The sequence below is a fragment of the Squalius cephalus genome (assembly GCF_949319135.1).
Source record: "Squalius cephalus genome assembly, chromosome: 16".
Lineage (NCBI taxonomy): Eukaryota > Metazoa > Chordata > Actinopteri > Cypriniformes > Leuciscidae > Squalius > Squalius cephalus.
Genome location: NC_137137.1, coordinates 13262628 through 13283798, shown reverse-complemented (window position 1 = coordinate 13283798; position 21171 = coordinate 13262628). Strand labels below are relative to the sequence as shown.

The window sequence follows — 21171 nt, the reverse complement described above, 5'->3', positions numbered from 1 at the left end:
AAGAGGAACGCAAACATCAGAGTGCAGTCTTTGTAGTTGACTGTCTTGTCTGACAAATTCCCTTCTGAGCAACAAATTCCTGATAGAAATTAATTTATTGTTGATTTATATCACTACAAAAGCCTCATTAGCAATCATTAGCTCTCTCTCTCTCTCTCTCTCTCTCTCTTTTCTTTTGTCCTGGTGGATATTGTTGTTTTTAGAATTTAGACTAAAACTTAAAAAAAAAGTTAGCAACATTAGTGTTTTCTTTCTTTTAAAAGCATTATACACTTCTGTTAAAAAAAATTGAGGTGAGTAATTAAAAAAAGGATAGAAATTAATACATTTATTCAGCAAGGACACATTCAATTGATCCAAAGTGACAATAAAGACATCTATAATGATATATGTGTTCTACTTTCTATGCATCAAATAATCCTGAAAATAATTGATAATAAGGCCCTTATAGGATCGGGAGTGACATCAAGCACAGAGATATTAATAAAAGAGCCCTCAACGTGATGCTTATAATTGGTGTCAAGGAACTCCTCATACAGACACTGAACAAACTGACTGCATCATTTCGGCATAATTTTTGTTTTAGTATGATAAAGCTGTGAATCTGGCAGACACAAAGTTGTGTTGCGTTGATTTGGCAAGGTGTGTTGAGTGCAGCTTTTTACAAAAGATAAAGAGTTCAAGTTGGGCCTAGAACACAATAGCTATTCTTTTACTGTTAAGTAACAAAACAAACATATCTGATTACAGCAAGAGAACAGGTTATTGTCGTCACCTTATTCCTCGGCTGAACTTACCATTAATAATTTAAAAACTGACACCTTTGTTGGCAACAATTTTGTTTCTGACACTGTTCTCAGCAGCCTTTGGACTTATAGGCTACAGTATGATCAAAGCTGTCAGTGCTATTGGATCCTGAAATAGATTCTCATCTAGTCTGGTTTTCTTCTTGAAAAATATCTCCAGATTTCTAACCTCGCTAGATCAACGTAAATCGATCTAATAATGGCGAATGAGAAGATGCTTCCAGCCCAAGAGGCTGCCAAAATCTACCACACCAATTATGTGAGAAATGCCAGAGCCATCGGCGTCCTGTGGGCTGTTTTCACCTTATGCTTCGCCATCATTACTGTGGTGGTCTTCATTCAGCCCTATTGGATTGGTGACAGCGTTAACACCCCGCAGGCTGGATACTTTGGGCTTTTTCACTACTGTATTGGCAACCCCATCACCTCCGAATTGGTCTGTAAAGGAAGCGTGTTTGATTTTGCCTCGATCCCTTCTGGGGCTTTCAGGACTGCTATGTTTTTTGTTGGCACCTCAATGCTCCTTATCGTAGGAACCATCGTGTGCTTGGGTCTTTTCTTCTTCTGCAACTCCGCAAGTGTGTACAAGATATGCGCATGGATGCAAACATCTTCAGGTGGGTAAATAGTTTTCCACTTGGACTCGCTAATAAGTATAAATACAGTAATACTGCTTTAAAAATGCATTAAACAACAAAAAAGATGAAATAATGTTTATTAATAGATTTATTTAGGGTAGACGCCATATTCCCTGTGAGAGATATATGCAAAGTCATTCAATGACATGTACTGTCTTAAAGGGATAGTTCACCCAAAAATGAAAATTCTGTCATCATTTACTCACCTGCTTGAACCTCGTATATTTAGGTTCAGTAATTTCACTTTAATGACAATTAATAGGTAATTTTCATTGCCATTAAAGTGAAATAACTGAACATAAACATACAAGCTTGATAAAAATGATCATTCTAGAAGAAAATTTCAGATGGCACTTAGAGGCTTTTGCATCTGAACTCTTCATATATAAAGCCAAACCAATTCCCTCACAGCGTCATTTTATAGCGAAAAACTATATATTGCGCCTACCCTAATTAATCAGAAAACAATTTTTCTATAAAAAGTAGGCCTATATAGGGAGAATTTGTTTTTTTGTTTTTTTAACCTTTGCACTTGATGCTGTAGCTGTGCTGATGGTGATGGGTTGTATGATTTATCCGGACGGTTGGGATGCTCCGGAGGTGAAGCGAATGTGTGGCGAGCGGACGGGCAAGTACACACTGGGAAACTGCACCATTCGCTGGGCTTATATTCTAGGCATTATCAGCATCCTGGATTCAGTGTTACTGGCACTGCTTGCTTTCACTCTGGGCAACCGGCAAGACAAACTGCTCCCAGACGACTTCGAGGTGGAGGGAGCAAACAACGGATGAGGTCAGAGAAGGAATGATTAATCAATAAGGAATTGATTTTTGAGATTAATTAGAATTATTTACTAAATATTTATCCTCGACTGTATTTAGGATGCTATCTGTAGAAATACAATACAAAATGCTTCATTTTAGTAATGACAATGTTTCTATTTGTTTGTAGGTAAAAACCCAAACCCAACAGGAGATCTGCAGTGGACATGGAACTGGACAATTCGTACTAAAGCAAAACAAAATCATAAAATCTTATTAACCTGAAAAGAAACAGTTTCAGTTGAATTCAAATGTATGTATATGCATAGCACCTTTCATAATAAAACAGCTTTGAATTTTTTTTTAACCAGTCATAGACCCCAAAATTACATTTCCACTTTAAACTGTTACAAATCTTGAATACTTTGGGGCATTGACTTAAGTTTGGTCTGTTTTTAAAGGAGACACATATTGTATATCATTGTTGAAAGTGAAACTTATAGAACTTATAGAAGTTTAGGTTTATGAAAATGTCAAAATATCATTTTAATTTTATATAAAATATATATTTTACACTACATGTTTTACTTTAAAACTGCAAGAACATCAAAACCATGAATCTGAACAAGTTATGTTCCTAATTTTAGTTTGATATCTCAAAAATAAAGATTTTGTTTGGGTGCAGTAGCCTACAAAGCTTTTCCACTAGATGACAAGCATTTGACTCCATTGGTGAGCACCTCTTTTTTTTTTTCTCAAAAAACTTGGATGTTGTCTTTTGAACTCTTGGCATGAAAACAAACTGAGGTTTCTACCCATATTTCATTGTTTTTCATGCCTAACTGAACACTAATGAGTCTGAAAATATCCTTGTAGTAAAGTATTAAATTACTGTTCCTGTGTCATTGACAATCACCTAATATGAAAACTAGATCGTGCTTTAAAATGATAGTTTGTCAACATTACCTTAGTTTTAGATTAAGATATTATTGTTTTAAATGTATAGGCTAATGGTAAACATCCCACCGGTTCCACACGTTTGCCATCATACATTTAAAACAATAATATCTTAGTTATAACTATTCAAACCATGGTTTTGTCTGACTAACTACGGTACGCCAATAATAAGTGTTTATATTCGGACTATTTTAACCCTGGCAGGATGACAACTGTGCGGAGTAGCACAGTAACTGCGTTACTCGGCATAAACAGAGAAGTCAAGACGCATGCAGTTTTGTTTCTTAAAGGGTTTAGTTCACCCCAAAAAATGAAAATTCTGTCAGTAATTACTCACCCTCATGTTGTTCCAACCCCATAAGACTTTCGTTTATCTTCGGAACACAAATTAAGATATTTTTTATTAAATCTGAGAGCTGTCTCACTCCTCCATAGGCTTATATGTTCACGATATTTTTTGCGCACAAAAAGTATTCTCGTCGCTTGATAAACTTAAGGTTGACCCACTGTAGTCACTTGGTCTATTTTAACGATGTCTTTACTAACTTTCTGGGCTGGCAAGTTTCAATAACATAGAAGCCTATGAAGAAGTGAGACAGCTCTCAGATTTAATCAAAAATATCTTAATTTGTGTTCCGAAGATGAACTAAAGTCTTACGGGGTTGGAACAGCATGAGGGTGAGTAATTACTGACAGAATTTTCATTTTTTGGTGAACTAACCCTTTAAATGCTAGAGCGCCAAAATGTAGGCTACAGTTTAATAAATACACATTTTAGCTATAGCTGTAAATATGATCACAATAAATATTTTTTTCTTTCAGTCTTTAGAGAGCAGAATGAAAAGGTTATCAAGTAAAATTGTCTGAAAAGTACCATTTTATTTAACCCCCAGCATCCCAGCATGAAAGTTCCTGGTTTATATGATGTATTAAATGTTCTAAAATGAAATCAAATCAGGCACGTGCATTTGTTTTCCAGCACTCTTTTCCTTTTCCTCTTTTTTATTGTTTTGCACAAATATCCACCCAAAAGGTTGGTGACAATTACAGTGAAAGGTAACCTGCATTTTATAGCATTTAAATTTTTTTTTTTAGAACAGCAAGACAGACAAACAGGTACACCCATCTTTCAAATGCTTTATTAAAACACTTCTATCCAGCTAAATAATCTTAGCTTAGATGCAATAGTAGGATTTTCTTTTTAAAAACTGTACATGGCTGTAATATACAGATCAAGGCAAACTCTTTGGTACACATATATACAGACACACACGCATGCACATGCGCGCACACATAAACACATACGTACAACACACACTCAGACAATAAATGTTTCTTCTTGTTTCTTCTTTTTTTTTTTCCCACAAATATAATTTTTTGGTGGCCCTTTGACAGTTACTCACTTTATGTGGAAGCTTCTTGTACACAAAATGTATTGACCATGAGTGAGAAGACTTCAGCTCTTAAAAATCTAATCTGAGACAGACGAGATCAAAACCTACTGAACTAATAAACACACACAAAAGACACTTGTATAGCTGAGAGAGAAACACAGAAGTGTGGCGAGTCTTGACGCAGGACAGAATATCTTAATTTATACTCTACAGTCAACAGTCAAAAAGGTAAACCAAATAATTCCCTTTCCAGAAACCACTTTTTCTTTTTCTTTTTTCACTACAAGTAACAAAATGATCTCTTGTGCCTCGCACTGCAGTCCGAGCTGTCCGCACTCTGGAGGAGTGGACCGCATCTCAGGTAAGCACGGCAAAAAAAAAAAAAAAAAACAGACCCTTATCTCAATATTTTATAACTTAAAACTGAAAATTCCCCAGGTACCTAAACAGGCATTTCATAGGTCTACATTTCATCCTTTGCCAAGATAAAAGGAAAGGTAGAAAAGATCACAGCAGGTGTGACCCTCACACAAAATATCTTAAGTCTGAAAGAGCAGGAAAAAAATAACGGCTAGAACAAAAACAGACAGGTTTACTATTCCTCTGGCGAACCCAGCAAAAGAAATCACTCAGATTAACCGAAGAAAAATAAGTATGCCGATATGCTCTATAAACTGGAAAGTGATCTGTTGCAGTCTCTTGAGTTTAGGGAGAGTGCCTGGAGTATGTGCAGTGAGGTGAAGAGGCCACTAGAGGGCAAGCCAAGCGTGTCGCAGACAGTCGGCAGCAGTGGCTCTTTTCTCTGGCAGGAGCTCCAGCATAGGAAGCAGGAAATCAGCGAAGGTCTCGGCCTCCTCACGAGGCCACTCGTATTTATCCATCAGAACCTCCAGCAAACCCCACGGCTTCAGTTTAGTGATGTGCTTCAGGTCACCTACAGAAAGCACACAATTAAGAGTCCGGGCTTCCCATTCCATGCAGTTTACCCCTATATTTTTTTACATGTTTATAATGTTTTTTGGGGGGGTTTTATGTCTCGTAACGTTTATCATTAATAAACATGTTGCCCCATAAAATCAAAATTAAACCATTTTAAATTGATGTGATGCAATTCAAAGTGAAAATATATTCAACAAGAAAGAATGTTAAAAGTAGGTCACATTAGGAGGCAGAGCAAGTTAATACATTTTCATTGCAAAGACTTTTTCTGGAATATTGTGCAATGATGAATTGCACAAAAAAAGAACAGGAATGTGCATTAAATTCAAACTTCGATTACATGCTGTCTGTAAAATGTATCTAAATCCAAATACACAAAATAAATAATTCACGAAGCTTTGTTTAGAAAGAGATACGCTACTGTTGAAAAGTCTGGGGTCACTAAGATTTAGTTATATTTTTTAATCAGCAAGGACCATTTTAAATAGAAATCTTCTGATCAATTCATGTTCTCTTGAACTTTTTATTCATCCAAAAATCAGGAAAATCAGGAAATGTATAATGGTTTCCAAAAAATGGAATCAAATATACGTTTTCAGAATTGATAAAAAAAAGTCTTGAGCACCAAATCAGCATATTAGAATGATTTCTGGAGGGTCATGTAACATGGAATGGATGCTGAAAATTCACAAGAATAAATTACATTTAAAAAATATATATATATTATATATATATATTATATATATTATATATAAATATATAAAATCATTTCTTTTAAATTGTAATATTTCATAGTATTACTGATTTTACTGAATTTTAATCAAATAAAATGCAGCCTTGGTAAACATAAGACAAAAAAAGAAAGAAAAAAAAATTATATATATATATATATATATATATATATATATATATATATAAAATATATAAACTTTACAAAAACCCAAAACTTTAACAGTAGCGTACATTACATACACATTTTAGTTTGCAATGCAAGTTAATAATCTGAAGTGAAAGCATCATGACTAGATATAGATAAGTTATTCATAATGACCGTGTTACCTTTCTTGCCGAAAAACTCCTTGGAATATTTTCCGGTCAATACGAGTTTGCGTGGGACGGCCCCCAGCAGTTCAATGATCAAAGCAATGTGGTCTACCATCACACACAGAGTGTGTCGAGCAGGGAGGGGGGTGGTGAGGTGGAGGGGAGGACGAAACAATGGACAACTTGATCAGACAGTGTTAATACAGTCATTCACCCATCCTGAGAGAAGGGAGACGAGAGGGAAGGCAAGGAGACTCAGCCATGTCCTGACGGCACAGATAGCGGTCACACACACACTGAAGAACTTCCAGATTAAAGATTGTAAGAAGAATTGGACTTGTCTTTTTTGTGGCTTCGGCTGCCTCTGGTAGAGCTTCAAGCGAAGTTATGACACATTTCTGTTGCTTTGAAGCTACAACAGTTCATTTGTTGTGCTGAGGGCTCACTTCTAAGAAGAGCCTCCTTGAGGACTACTGGACATGTGCTGAGGAAGACTTTTAGCCAAACCTTCAGAAAACTAGGTGTGACACAAGGCTGTGCTGTCAATCAATAAAGCTGCTGGAATCTCCTGTCTTCCCTTCAAACCTCTCCCTCAGGGCAGGGCTCAACCTGACTGACAGGCGTACCTTTCCGGCTGAAATATTCCTGTGAAAATTTCCCGCTCAGAGCATAGTGACGGGGGATATGCCCCAAAAGCTCAATAATCAGAGCAAGGTGGTCTGAGAGAGAGAGAGAGAGAGAGAGAGAGAGAGAGAGAGAGAGAGAGAGAGAGAGAGAGAGAGAGAGAGAGAGAGGGAAGACAGAGACAGAAAGAGAACATGAACATGGAATGGGGACAAGCAGAAAGAACATGGACAGGATCCAAAAAAAGAAAGGACAAACTCAAGGCAAATGACAGTGGGTCAGAATGACAGATTACAAGCTAAGTAGGGTGTATAACATCAGTGTTACAAAAAAATATTTGTTACATGGCTCTCTGGAAATCTTGATTCTGATGGCATTTTGGCATCAAATATTTTTGCATTATGAACACTAAACTTCAGACACACTCTCCCTAAAGGGAATTTTAAAGGAGCACGCCGACTTTTTTGGGACTTTAGCTTATTCACCGTATCCCTCAGAGTTAGATAAGTCCATACGTACCCTTTTCATCTCCGTGCGTGCTGTAACTCTGTCTGACGCACCCACCGCTAGCCTAGCTTAGCACAAAGACTGGAGGTAAAAGGCTCCAGCTAGCATACTGCTCCCAATAAGTGACAAAATAACACCAACATTTTCCTATTTACATGTTGTGATTTGTATAGTCACAGTGTGTCCAAAAAACAAGGTCACATGAGACATAGCCATCTGATCATCTAGGCTAGCGGTGGGTGCGTCAGACAGAGTTACGGCACGCACGGAGATGAAAAGGGTACGTATGGACTTATCTAACTCTGGGGGATACGGTGAATAAGCTAAAGTCCCAAAAAGTCGGCGTGTTCCTTTAAATATTAAAGTTCAGGTCAATGCCGATAAGCCAATCATTATTTACATGTTAAGCTAAATAAATATAGATAAATGGTTAATATTAAAATTCTACACTATTTTGTCTAAATAAAATATAAAACCCTAAAAACAAAAAGCAAAAGATTAAGCATCACAACGTTATAGAGCATGGATTGATATCAATTGATATTTGCTTAAGGTTATATTTAAATATTATTATTATTGGTTTAATTATTACTATTACAAGATAATGGCTCATTGATAAATTCTTGATAAATGCTCATCAGGTTAATCTAAATGTAAAAATAGGTATATATATATATATATATATATATATATATATATATATATATATATATATATATATATATATATATATATATATATATATATATATATATATATATATATATATATGTATATATATATATATATATATATACCGGTATATATATAGGTAATTGCACAATATATAAATCCAATGCGAGACTACTCGTCTAAAAGAAAATCATAAAACTAAATATAAATTTATAAAAGCTATGAAAACATTGCATTTTCATAAAAAAAAACGATATTATGACGATATTAACTGACGTGCTGTGAAGAGACAAATTATCACAGTTATAGCCACAGAGAAGGGCTGCTCGATAATCATGTGATTATTTTGGTTAATACTCGGGTCGTGATTATTTAATTGACTTTCCAAACATCATGCATTTATTAAAAAAAAATGTTTTAACTTGTCTTTTTAACAGTGGACTTCCTTGAACTTTAAACATAATTCAAATGAAAAACAAAATGTAAATATGAATTTTAAGAAAATAAATGGGGAAAGGGGGCGACACTGATTTATAACACGAGAAAACGAGAGCATCATTAGAATGTGGCATAATAATTGCTTTATGTTAATTATCTTATTTTCATAATCAAAACCAAAATCATAATTGAAAATAAAATTGGATTGCCCAGCTCTACCACAGAAGTACAGCTAAGTGTCTCTCCTCCAGTTGTACAGAACAAGAATGATCAAGGGATGGAACGGTTACTGGAAAAACCATGAGACACACAGATATAAACAGGCAATGTTCTTTAAGCCTATCAGAAATAGAGAGGCGATTTAGGAAGGAACAGGAAGTAGTTCAAAGTATGATCTAATTCTGCACACTTGATATTTAGGAAAATTACATCAGCAGATTCAAATGCAACATGGTCTACCACAAGAGTAAGAAGTTAAGATTCTGCCAAATACCTTGCAGGTATACAAATACAGTAAGTAAACCACAACACACAATTAACTATCAAATGCTGCAGCCCATTAAATGACTCACTTTTGGAATCAACCTGAAATGTCACTTGATCAGAATAAGTAGAGTATTACTCTACTTACTATATCTCGTTACTTACATGTATTATCCTTAAAGCAGGAAACATATTGTGGCTAAATACATGCAAATTCTGATCATGACTAACATAACTGACAATGTGTGTTTAAACAGCCCAGTGCAAACACAATTAGATGACAAATGTCAGAATGCCCTAAAAACAACTGACTATGCTTTACTGATAATGGTAATAAATTAGGTTTAAAGTGCACAAATTATTCCCACACTCAATCAATTTCTAAAGCATGCAAAATACGCATATTTCTGTCTTAGTTTAGTAAGAGTATAAACTAAGAATAGAAGATCAGGAGGAACAAAGAAACATGGGTCAATAACAGAGGCAGAAGTAGTGGGCGAAAGGTGGAGGAGGAGGAAGTCAATATAAAGAGGAAGTTTAAAGAAGAGGCCATTTTCATGCATTTTAACAGCAGGCTCTGACTGTTAGTAGGGAAATAACCACAGGATTACAGCCCTTAAAGCACTGTAATGTCAATACATCTCAGTAAAGAAGAAAACAACAAAATCAATAATTAGGTATTTTAATTCCATTACATAGCGAGAGATTGATATGACTTTCAGACAGTATATTGCCAGTCATATCAAAACTGAAATCATTAGGCAAGTGTCTTATTGTAAGCATGCACAGGTATTTAATCAAGATACATTTTTATTACTGTACAACTTTCCTCAATAAATGTATTTTAAGTCATTTAATTTAATTCAGAATTCTTGATAATATTTCAGACAGAAAATCGTGAATGTAAAGAAGCAATGCATTACCTTCATCTCTGGAGTAATCTTCACCAGAGTGAGGCTCAAACAAATAATCGCCAGTGGCCAATTCAAACGCCTGAAAAGAGAGAGAAAAAACAATCCAACATGAATGCCTGAATTGTTGTCAAATTGGTTTGACTTTGCTCACCAGAGTATCTGTGGATGTATGACTGATGAAAGACCATGTGCAGTTTCTCACCATGCAGGCCGTGCTCCATACGTCAGCGGGTGTGCTGTACCCGGATCCTAGCAGCACCTCCAGGGAGCGATACTGTCGGGTCTGAATGTCTTCAGTAAAGTGCTTGTGCTGAGGGACAGAAAGGTTCACACTAGTGTTGTAGTCAAGACCGCCTAAACCGAGACCAAGACCAGTGTGTGTTGAGACCGAGACGAGACCAAGTCAAGACCAAGACCAGACCAGCACTGCTTAAATAGTCTAAAAGATCCATTTACTGCCTAAGAAATATCTTATATTTAATAAATAAATACAATTAGAAGAATAAGACACTATACAGAGCTGTTAACAATCAAATTAAATCTCTAACAGCAAAATATATTTTTTGCACTGCAGAGGTAGGAAAGAAGCTGCATCTGAATTGGTACAAATACAACTGCAAAAATAATGTTGAGATTAATGGATTAAAAATAACTTCTTGTTTATTGAACATTTTAATAAAATCAATATCAGACTCGCAATCATGCTCATATTTCTGAAAATAGCTCTCTTGCTCTTGTGATATTGCTTGCTTAATTATATCATATGTTATAATTATTATTTTTTTTGCAATCTTATCTTAATTTATGTGGGCATTTCTATTAATTTTAGTGACATTTTGACACAATCCCTTGTTGATTACTGACCCACCACAACAGTAATAAAATAAATTAAATTAGAAATTAGTTATTCCTGCATTTGTGGTTTAGACTAGTCTTGAGATAAAATCCAGTGTCTTCTTAGTTTGTGACCAAGACCAGACCGAGTACAAATGTGGCCGAGACAAAGACAAGACCAAGACCTTCAATGGCCTCGAGACCAAGACCCAAATAAACATACTCTACTGCCTAAAATGTTAAGGTTGGTAAGATGTTTTCGAAAGAAGTCTCTTATGCTCTCCAAGGCTGTATTTATTCGATAATACACTAAAAACAGTAATATTGTGGATATTATTACAATACAATTAAAAATAAATGTTTTCCATTTTAACATTTTAAAATGTAATTTATTCCTGTGATGGCTAAGCTTAAATTTTCAGCAGCCATTACTCCAATCTTCAGTGTCACATGATCTTTCAGAAATCATTTTAATATGCTGATTTGGTGTTCAAGAAATATTATTATTATCTGTGTTGCAAATAGTTGTGCTGCATAATATAGAAATCATAAATATTTTTACTGTCATTTTCTGATCAATTTAACACACCCTTATTGAATAAAAGTAATAATTGCTTTAAAAAACAACCCTGTACTGACACCAAATGGTACATTTCATTATTTGAGATTTTATATTTATATATTATAGTACATAAATTGTACATGTATACAATATCTGCGTTTTTATACATAAATGACTACAATATTGATTTCATCTGATTATTAAAGAGCCTTACCACCCAGCAGGCGTTGCCAAGGTCAGCAATCTTGACCTTGATCTGGTCAGAGTTGAGTGGATCCAGTGGATTGACCAATAGGCTTCCAGCTGACAACTTATCTGGAAGAGAAGTCACAAGTCATTCTCACTTTGTGTTTACCTAACAATAGCATTTTGGGTTGGGAATGACATGAGGGTATGTAAATAATGGCAATTAGAAAATTTGGTTTGAACTATCCCTTTAATACAAAAAGTTGCCAGCATGTAAGGAGGGACATCTAAAGTAGAAAAAAAAACAATAATACATTCTCTGAAAATTCTCACTAAAATACACTGACCATTCTTTAGCTTATCCTTGTTCTGTTCCCTGGCTCTGGTTCTGGTCTTTTGCTGATCTTGCTCCCCGGATGGAAGCTCTGCCTCCTCCAGCAGCTCTCGTCCTGAGGTGCCGTTACTATAGCTGGCCTGGTCCAGTTCCGGGGACTCTGCCCCATTACAGTACTCATACATGCTTTGAACTGTGTCCTCTGGGGCTGTGTTCGCATTATGGTCGTCCTGTAGAAGTTGGCCATGTTTCTGGTCACATTGATCGTCCTCCTCAGGTTGCCTTTGACTGGAGTGCATGCAGCCGTTACAGTTGAGCTCAAGTGACGCATCTGATGTTAGTCTCTCTCTGGTCTCCACTATTATGAGATGCAGAGAAATAGAAACATAACTGAGATGTGCTAATGGCAGCTGATTTGTACTTTTAATCAAAAGTCACAAAAATGATATTATAGCTTTTAACTATTTATTAACTCTAATAAATATAACAAAATTGTTCATTCAAATAGAAACTAACTTATTGTGTTCTCAGTAGCAATATCCTGCAGTGATGCCTGTCGGAGTGGGGCGTAGGAGGGGGATTTGGGGGATTCTGGGTCATCCTCCTCCCCATCCTCCTCTCTGCCTTCAGGCCCAATCTCCATCTCCTCTAAGTCCATAATGCACTTCTCCAGGAGCTCCGCTTGACGCTTCTGCTTCTTCTTTAGCTTCTTTTTCTTGTTTTTTGACATTTTCGGTGCCTGAGGAAAAGGTGGGTAATCATGTTAATGCTAAAAAGCAAAAGCATCTTAACTAAAACACTCCAGCGGCCTGTTGCATTAAGTTTCAGAGTAGGTTTAGAGTTGACAAAACCATGCAAACCCAACCTGGTATAGCTTAGGTTCAGTGGGCTCACAACGCTCAATATAAACGTTCTCTGTCAACTAGGGATGTTTTTTTTTCCCTACCCGACAGCAGAAGCTTGTTAGCCAACCATAAATTGCTTACTGACAAGATTATGTGAAATTAGAATTAAATTAGAATGGATAAGAGTCCATTAAAAATAACAAAATTTCAGGGGTTTAGTTTTACATGCGCAAAAAGCAGCATACACAACTGAACATGAGGATTCATCATCACATCACGCACCAGCAGCGCTTGTACAAACAGAATAAAATCATATATATGAGGGATAAATATGTGAAATATTTGTAAACAGATTTACAAAATGAAAGAAAAAACTGCGCGACAAGTAGTACATGCCGAGTTTCGACAAAACGATACAGCAAAAGCGGCATTCTGTTTATCTTCTTTATTTTACAAAAGCACAAGGTTTTGTTTTAATTGTGAGTGTACACAAATAAAGTAATTTATTACTTTACAGTTTCGAATGATGTCTTTCTCTTATCTGTATGACTATAAATGACGTTTATACGTTTAGACGTTGGAATGTTTCCACTGTTATAAGGAAACAATTCAAGTAATCACGCAGACGCCTCATGCACACACACACACAACATATCAGCTCTAGCATTACTTGACATCACAGCCTGTTCATTATCAAAATAAAATACAGTCAACCAAACATAAAAAGTCACACTGCTTAATTGAAATAGTCCATAGTACAATCTGTGCCGTTCAGCGTGACCACCGCCCCACTGTGGTGTTATGCCAAGCACATTTTCGCAAATGTGAAGCATGTTGTTTTACGTTGATATTGGAACGTGAGGGAAGTAAAAAAACAAAGATCTGTTGTGGAGTGAGGGGAACTAAAATAGCCTATAGCTATGTTTATTGTGTTTAAACTGTTTTTTCTCTCTCAGAAACTCAAATTTAGTAAATCCTGTGATGGCAAAGCTGAATGTTCAGCATCATTACTCCAGTGCCACATGTTCCTTCAGAAATCATTTTAATATGATGACTTGGTACTAAAGAAACATTTCTTTTTATTATCACCAATGTTATGGCGCTTAATATTTTTTGTTGGATTATTTTATGAACAGCATTTATTACAAATATAAATCTTTTGTAGCATTATTAATGTCTTTATTGCCTTTGCAAATCAACTTCAGGGAACTACAGAAAGAGTGAGACTGACTGGACTGGTTATCTTTGTGACATTTTAAAATTACTTAAAAAAACAACAACAAAAAACATTTCATTCTCTGAAATGAAATGCATAGCATGAAAATGCAAAAGAAGGATACCATACCTGTTTAGGTGCTGGGGCAGTGCTCACTGGAAGACAAAGACCAACACAAAACATTGTAACACAATGAGAGTTTACAAAGCAAACCAATTGTCATTTTAAGTGCAGTATGCTGGAGGGTAAGAAAGTAAACCAACAAATTATGTTAAAGAGAGCAAGTGATCTACCTAAACAAAAATCTAGCGGGGAAAACTTGTGATTCACTGTGTGTGTGGGTGTCAGAGACCAGAGGTGCCGTACCTGCTGAGCCAGATGGAGGGGGAGCGCCTGCTTTCTGCCACTCAGTGGCCTCTGCAGCCAACCGCCTGATATATACCTCATCCACACTCATGAGAATGTTCTCTGGCTTTATGTCTGTGTGGATGATTTGACACTTGGTGTGCAGGTAATCCAGACCTTTAAGAACCTGAGAGATTTCAAAAATACAGAGACATACTTGAGCAACACAACACAATTTTAATGCCAAAACTAAAGGAATCTAGCACTGAATAAACACAAATATTAAATTTGTATTATAATTATTGGTTATTCACGGCTCTCTTCAACAGATGATTCTGATTTTTATTGAGAAACACTACAATTTAAAAGTTTGGGGTCGGTAAGACTTTTTAAAGGTTTTGAAAGAAGTCTCTTATGCTCATCAAGGCTGCATTTATTTTTATTTTTTTTAATTTTTTTAAAATACAGTAAAAACAATGACACTGAAATGTTATTAACATTTAAAATAACTGTTTTCTATGTTCAATATTTATTATATATATTTATTAAAAAATATGATTTATTTATGTGATGGCAAAGCTGAATTTTCAAAAGCCATTACTCCAGTCTTCAGTGTCACATGATCGTTCAGAAATCATTCTAATATGCTGGTTTTAGTGCTCACGAAACATTTATTATTATTATCAATGTTGAAAACAGTTTTGCTGCCTATTATTTTTGTGGAAAATAGGATAAAAACATTTCAGGATTCTTTGATGAAAAGCAAGTTTAAAAGAACAGCATTTATTCAAAATTGGAATCTTTCATAATATTATAAATTATTTTAATGCCACTTTGATCAATTTAATGCATCCTTGCTGAATAAAATAATTAATTTCTTTAAAAAAATCTTACTGACCACAAACTTTTGAACAGTAGTGTACATTATCCTTTACTTTGTCCAAAAAGAGAAACTAAACATTTTCATTAATAAATCATTCTTAACTTTTAATAAAACCAAACCCCTAAAGCTGCGTAAATAGTAATAATTCATCTGTAACCAGAGTTTGAAATTAACACCCGTCAACCAGCCAAATGCGGGTAAAAATACACTGTGGCGGGTAACGCACACACTAGCCAATTCATAAATTATGTTCTATCACTTTGCATGACATCACTATCAGAGCCCTTCCACTAAAATGAGCCTCAAACATTAGCAAAACAATGTGTAAAGAGTCTCACAAAGAGAGAACAATTTTGTTATTATTTCCATTTTATTTTATCTGAAAACATCTTAATATGACTGTCATAAAGCTAAAAGCAATACAATGAATCAGAATCAGATTTAATAATAAATTTATTTAAATCTAAGCAGTGACTAGTGGAATTATGGTTTATTTCTGATACTTTTGTTTTGACTAGAAGTTCTGAATGGCCTGGTAACTTAATTTAGTAGCCAAATTGGCTGGTGAGTGAAAAAGTTAATTTCAAACCCTGTCTGTAACTGATTCACTAAATCCAGGACAGCAGCTAATTAGTCAAACCGTAATTATGTGAACACTGATCTGACTGTGTAATGGTATGCTGTGTTACCTGTCGAATGATGCTCTTGACACAAGGCAGAGGTAAGCCTTGATAGTTGGACTTGATAATCCATTTAAGCAAGTGGTGCCCTAGAACTTCGAACACCATGCAGACATCTGAAAAGTCAAGTAAAGGTCTAACGCTTTTGTAACAGAACCTTGTTGTTAGGAATAAATGTAGAAGTTCTACCTGAAATAAAAGGATCTCAGAACAGCTTCTCTTAGCATAATTGCTAACTGTTTCAAAGTCAGCATTCACAAGTGCCCTTGTAAAAGAATTTGGGGTATCTTAAAATAGCACGAGACACCTGCTTGAAGACTTCTTGACCCATTTCTCTCTCTCTTACACACACAACATTCTTAATATTCAAGGATACGAGTCCCATTGACCCCTGAGATCTTGAAGTCATCCAGTAGCTGCACAACCATCTCTCTGTTTGGATCATCAGGGTCTGTATTTCTGACCTAAAAACAATAAATATATGATATATGATATATGATAGATAGATAGATAGATAGATAGATAGATAGATAGATAGATAGATAGATAGATAGATAGATAGATAGATAGATAGATAGATAGATAGATAGATGCTCTTGGTTTAGTACTAAATCTAAATACCGTATGCTTTCCTAATAATAAATTCAGCTTTTTTTTTTTTAATCTTTGTTTCGTTCTTTTTTTAATTTCTTGATTATTTAAAGCATTTCAGTGGTTTATCGGGATACTTACAGATCTGAGTAGCTTTATTTCATCCAGAGCTGTTTCAGTGTAATGCTCTGCACTCTTTACCACCTTCATTGCAACAAACCGCTTCCCTCTGAGGAAGAAAAAATAAAAATAGTGTCATGCATATGTGATTTCAGCACATTAGAATGAGTCTTATGTCCTTCGAAATGACAAAGCTCTTACTGGATGTCCCAGGCCAGCCACACAGTGGAGAAATGTCCCCATCCCAGCTTCCGGATCACATGGTATTTACCATTGAATAGGTCTCCTATTTTCACATGGTGATAGCCTCCTAACCAAAGAAGAAAAGAAATCCTTCAGATGGTATTTAGAAATCTCATCAATTGTCCTTTAAGCAGCATTCACACTGCCAGCGACAAAACGACATGATCCCATTGGTTTTAACAGAGAGCTGGAGATTTCAGGCGACACAGTAGCCGAGTTTCCATTGCAGTTTTGCAAAATATTCCTTTTTGGAACTGCCTAAAAAACCACCTCAACGTGTTTCCATTGGGCGTATTTTCAATTCGCAATTTCAATTTGCGCAATTTCAAGGGTAATGGAAACGCGGCTAGTGACCGTTGGCGACAGGATGTAGGCAAGTGCAGCGATGCAACAAAATTGAGATGTTTAACTTCATGCAAATGAAGAGCGACAACCAATAGGAGTGAAATCAGTCTAGCGCATGTGATCCGTCACTACATCCCGTAGTGGAGATTGTCGGCGGCAAGATGGAGAACTTACTATTTCTCGTTCATCTGTTATATTAAGGATTTTATGTACTGATTCCATTTATATTTAGTCTTTTCCCTTGTTGTTTTTAGCTGTAAGAAAACTGATTCAGTGTCTACCACATGGAATAACATCTGTGAATGTCATTTAGAAATATTACTAGGCAACCAGTAGTGGGAAGGCCGCTTCAGAGCTGCTTTGATTGTCATTTTTTTAGGGATTGATTTTGAGCAATCCAATTACAGAATGCTTAGACCAAAAATAGAAACTAGAACCTGACCAGACTATTGACATTTTAAAATAGATAATTAATAAAGATAAATATTATAAAATAATAAAGTGAAAAATAATAACATCACTTCCATCTTGTATTAAGTACAAAAAACAAAAATAACAAAAAAATAGATATCATAGATATAGATATATAGATAAGAGAAACATCCCGCCATACAGGCATAAACACAGATATACAGGAGTAATGACATTCCTGTATTTACAGTACATTTCTTTTGCAGTTTACAGTAGTTATGTTATGTGTTGCACTTCTAGGAAGAAAGAGTTGGGCCAACAGATACAACAGGAAAAAACAACAAGTGTGAAACAAGTAGCTGACACTTGTCTATTTTTACTTTCTGGGACTGCGCTGTAATTTCAGCAAGTCTCATCTATAATAATCAAGCAGTAACTTCTGAAGTCAAAATGGGACGTATAAATCCGTGTCTCCCACCTTTGCAATAGTCATTGGGATCTTCTTGCTCTTCATCATCAGAGCCTAGGATTTCCTCATCGGGCTCAGCTTGTATCTGGGTCTCTGTAGGAGGAGGCTGCTGCTGTTGTGATGCCCCGCGTGGAGGATGTGCTGGCCTGAGGGATGATAGAACATTTTATTTAGGTCAATGGACACGCATTACAGTACAGTCTATATAGGGCGGTCTTCTTACATTATAGACTCTTTGATGTTGATTTTACATGGTATAAATGTTCAGACAATCGTTTCAGCATGTGATTTACATTTCTGATACATTACAGTCAAAAGGACCTGCATAAAAAATACATTTTACTACCTAAAAACACCTCAATTTATTGAAGTCACCTGAATAATGCAACTATATAATCTTCTGTAGAGCTGCTTTATTGGTGAAACAGAAATTGTAATCATAACTAAAACTGTTCAATCCTGATTAAACAATTTAGTGATGTTGTTGGGTTTTCTGTTTGCTATTGTAAAGCTGCTTTAAAACACTGTATTGCAAGAAACATTATATATAAAAAAAACCTGCCTTGATAAAAACACTCTTATTTTTAAACCAAAATCAGTCATCTGAATCTAATTCCAAAAGGCACCATGCGGACACAGCCAGTGTTTTGTTTTCTAGTGAATAAGCTCTTTTGTTACATATAATGTTGATACAATATTAGTAAAAAGTCTGCCAGTTCACTGACTGCATCTATCCATGTTTGGTTTAACCTATGCAAGAATAACACCAATGTCAACATCATCACAAAAACTTAAGTGAAAGAAAATGCAACTTGATACTGCGCATGCCAAAAAGATGACTTCATTCTGCCAAAATGTTAAGCGTTATTGTCATTTGAACACGGTTCAACAATTAAGACTAAATAATCAGAGCAAAGTCAGCAAACTCAGGATGACTCATTCTATACTGCAAGTAGTGCATGTAATCACACTTCTAAACTGTGGTTTAAGAGCACACTATGCAACTTTTAGGACATAATAAAGATTTTTATAAAGTCTCTATGGACAGAATTGTGGTCTATTTTATGATTCCTAATATCTTAATGGAATATATAACTTTCCTTGTGCATGAACCAGTGTACACACAGCACAAAACTCACTTCTTGGTCGACTTCTTGGCTTTGGCCCTTTTCTTCCTCGCCTGAAGTGCCAGAACTGGTGTGACAAATGAGTTGACATGAGAAAACATTAGATGACAATGAAACCATTTATAAAAATCACTTAAACTCAGAAAGCTCAATGACAGCCAAACATAGCCTGACAATAATACAGGAGACACACAAGACCGCTGATGCTGATCTTATGTAACTTAATGCACATAAACAATACACAGCTGGGTGGGTGTTTACATTGTGACAGGAACTGAACTTTAAATAGTCGCAAGACGTGGATCTTTAATAACGTGAATGTTTTATCGGTTTTAATAGCAGTAGGAACAAAGATGCAAAAACTGAAGGCTGAAGGAAATAAATTCCTGAAGTTTCCACGACAGCAGAAAAAAAAAAAAAAACAGCTTTCAACTCTCATCCAGCTGATATGCGCACGCGCCTACTCATACGCGTAACGTCTATCTAAAACCAAAGAAAAGTAAAATCGCTTAAGTGAAGGCGATACAACCCAACCATAAAACATGCCTCTGAGGCGTGATGAAAATAAATTCAGCTCACTTCAGCTGCAGACTGAGCGGCTAAATGCTAACGCTAAAGACACCAACCCATGCGTCCAAAGAACGGGCAAAATGCGCATTTATGCTTTAATATTGCACTACTAATTTGAGTCAGATTGTAAGTTAGTCGCCTTGCCTCATGCATAAACGTTATAGCTCAAAATAAGGCAAATATTATTCAGAGAAAGTGAAGGAAGAGATTACCTTTTCTCTCCATGTTGGCCCCTTCAGTCGGCGGCTTGGGTGGCCCTGCGCATGCGCGCGCCCCCGGACACGCGCATCTTGACTCCTGCGCGTTCACAGTCCGTACTGTCATGTTTATTTTATTTTTTTAAATGTGTGTTTGCGCATTTAAAAACTGAACGAAAACATGCGTATTTTAACCAAAAGATGACCAAACACAAAAACAAAACAGGTAAATCCATGGGACAAAGGTATCATGGTAGACATAGAAAAAATTACTGATTTAAAAGATGGTTTCTATGGTCATTTTTGTAAGAGATCCAGGAAACCCATTTTAAAGGTGCTTTGGTCATAAAATGCATTTTAAAAAAGTGGTGCTTTGAAAATGAAAAGGTCAATAATTATGTCATACTCTATTGTTCAACATAAAACCACAAATCAAAACAAGGAAGCAGAAGTTTCTGAAAAATATCGGCCTTTATTTTAAGTAAACAATGGTGTTTGATTCAGTGTTTTTTTTTTTTGTTTGTTTTTTTGTCAGGTAATAAAGACAATTGCTGCCTATCAGGTTCATAAATACCACCTCAACAGTATATAAATATCTTACTCTCTACTTTCATATTTGAACATTCAGTTAACAGCATTTTAAAAACAGCTACTGGAGACAAAATCATATTTTCAGATCGCATACAATTCACAGTAGCAACATCAGGTACACACACACACACACACACACACACACACACACACACTTTCACTCCCAAGGAAACATACACATAAGTATGTGAAAAATATCAGAACAGAAATAAAACAGCTACAGAATCCAAAAGCTTTATGAAAGGTATATTTACAAATAGCCTGAACATATTACTAATACCCAATGCCACAATTTACATTTTCTTCCAAGCTATACCCAAAGAGGCTCCAACAAATCTCATCTTTTTCAAACTCGTACTGTAATCATTAAATACAATGCTCATAATTTGATTGGGAAACATACATATTAACACAAACTAAATGAACAATGTTTTTTGAACATTT

The 21171-nt window shown here is 35.6% G+C and overlaps 2 protein-coding genes across 3 annotated transcripts; one reads left to right on the top strand and one right to left on the bottom strand.

Annotated features, from left to right (window-relative positions):
* Positions 1-994: 994 nt before the first annotated feature.
* On the top strand, positions 995-2452 carry lhfpl5b (LHFPL tetraspan subfamily member 5b). The gene is made up of 3 exons (XM_079897803.1): positions 995-1423; positions 1989-2237; positions 2397-2452. The coding sequence occupies exons 1-2, from the start codon at positions 1006-1008 to the stop codon at positions 2234-2236; spliced, it is 666 nt and encodes a 221-aa protein (XP_079753929.1). The 5' UTR covers positions 995-1005; the 3' UTR covers position 2237; positions 2397-2452.
* A 2364-nt stretch (positions 2453-4816) lies between these two features.
* Positions 4817-20243, bottom strand: srpk1a (SRSF protein kinase 1a). Of its 2 annotated transcripts, none has more exons than XM_079898160.1 (16): positions 20152-20243; positions 19382-19436; positions 18252-18388; positions 16976-17084; positions 16796-16883; positions 16440-16527; positions 16073-16179; positions 14522-14687; positions 14285-14310; positions 12611-12833; positions 12108-12452; positions 11789-11889; positions 10381-10488; positions 10188-10257; positions 7167-7259; positions 4817-5491 (listed from the first exon to the last, which is right to left on the bottom strand). In XM_079898160.1, exons 1-16 carry the CDS (start codon positions 20162-20164, stop codon positions 5307-5309), a joined length of 1914 nt encoding a protein of 637 aa, XP_079754286.1. In that variant the 5' UTR covers positions 20165-20243; the 3' UTR covers positions 4817-5306. The 2 variants fall into 2 exon arrangements, with proteins under 2 accessions (XP_079754286.1, XP_079754285.1); XM_079898159.1 differs by lacking the exon at positions 7167-7259 and adding an exon at positions 6556-6648.
* Between the last annotated feature and the right edge of the window lie 928 nt (positions 20244-21171).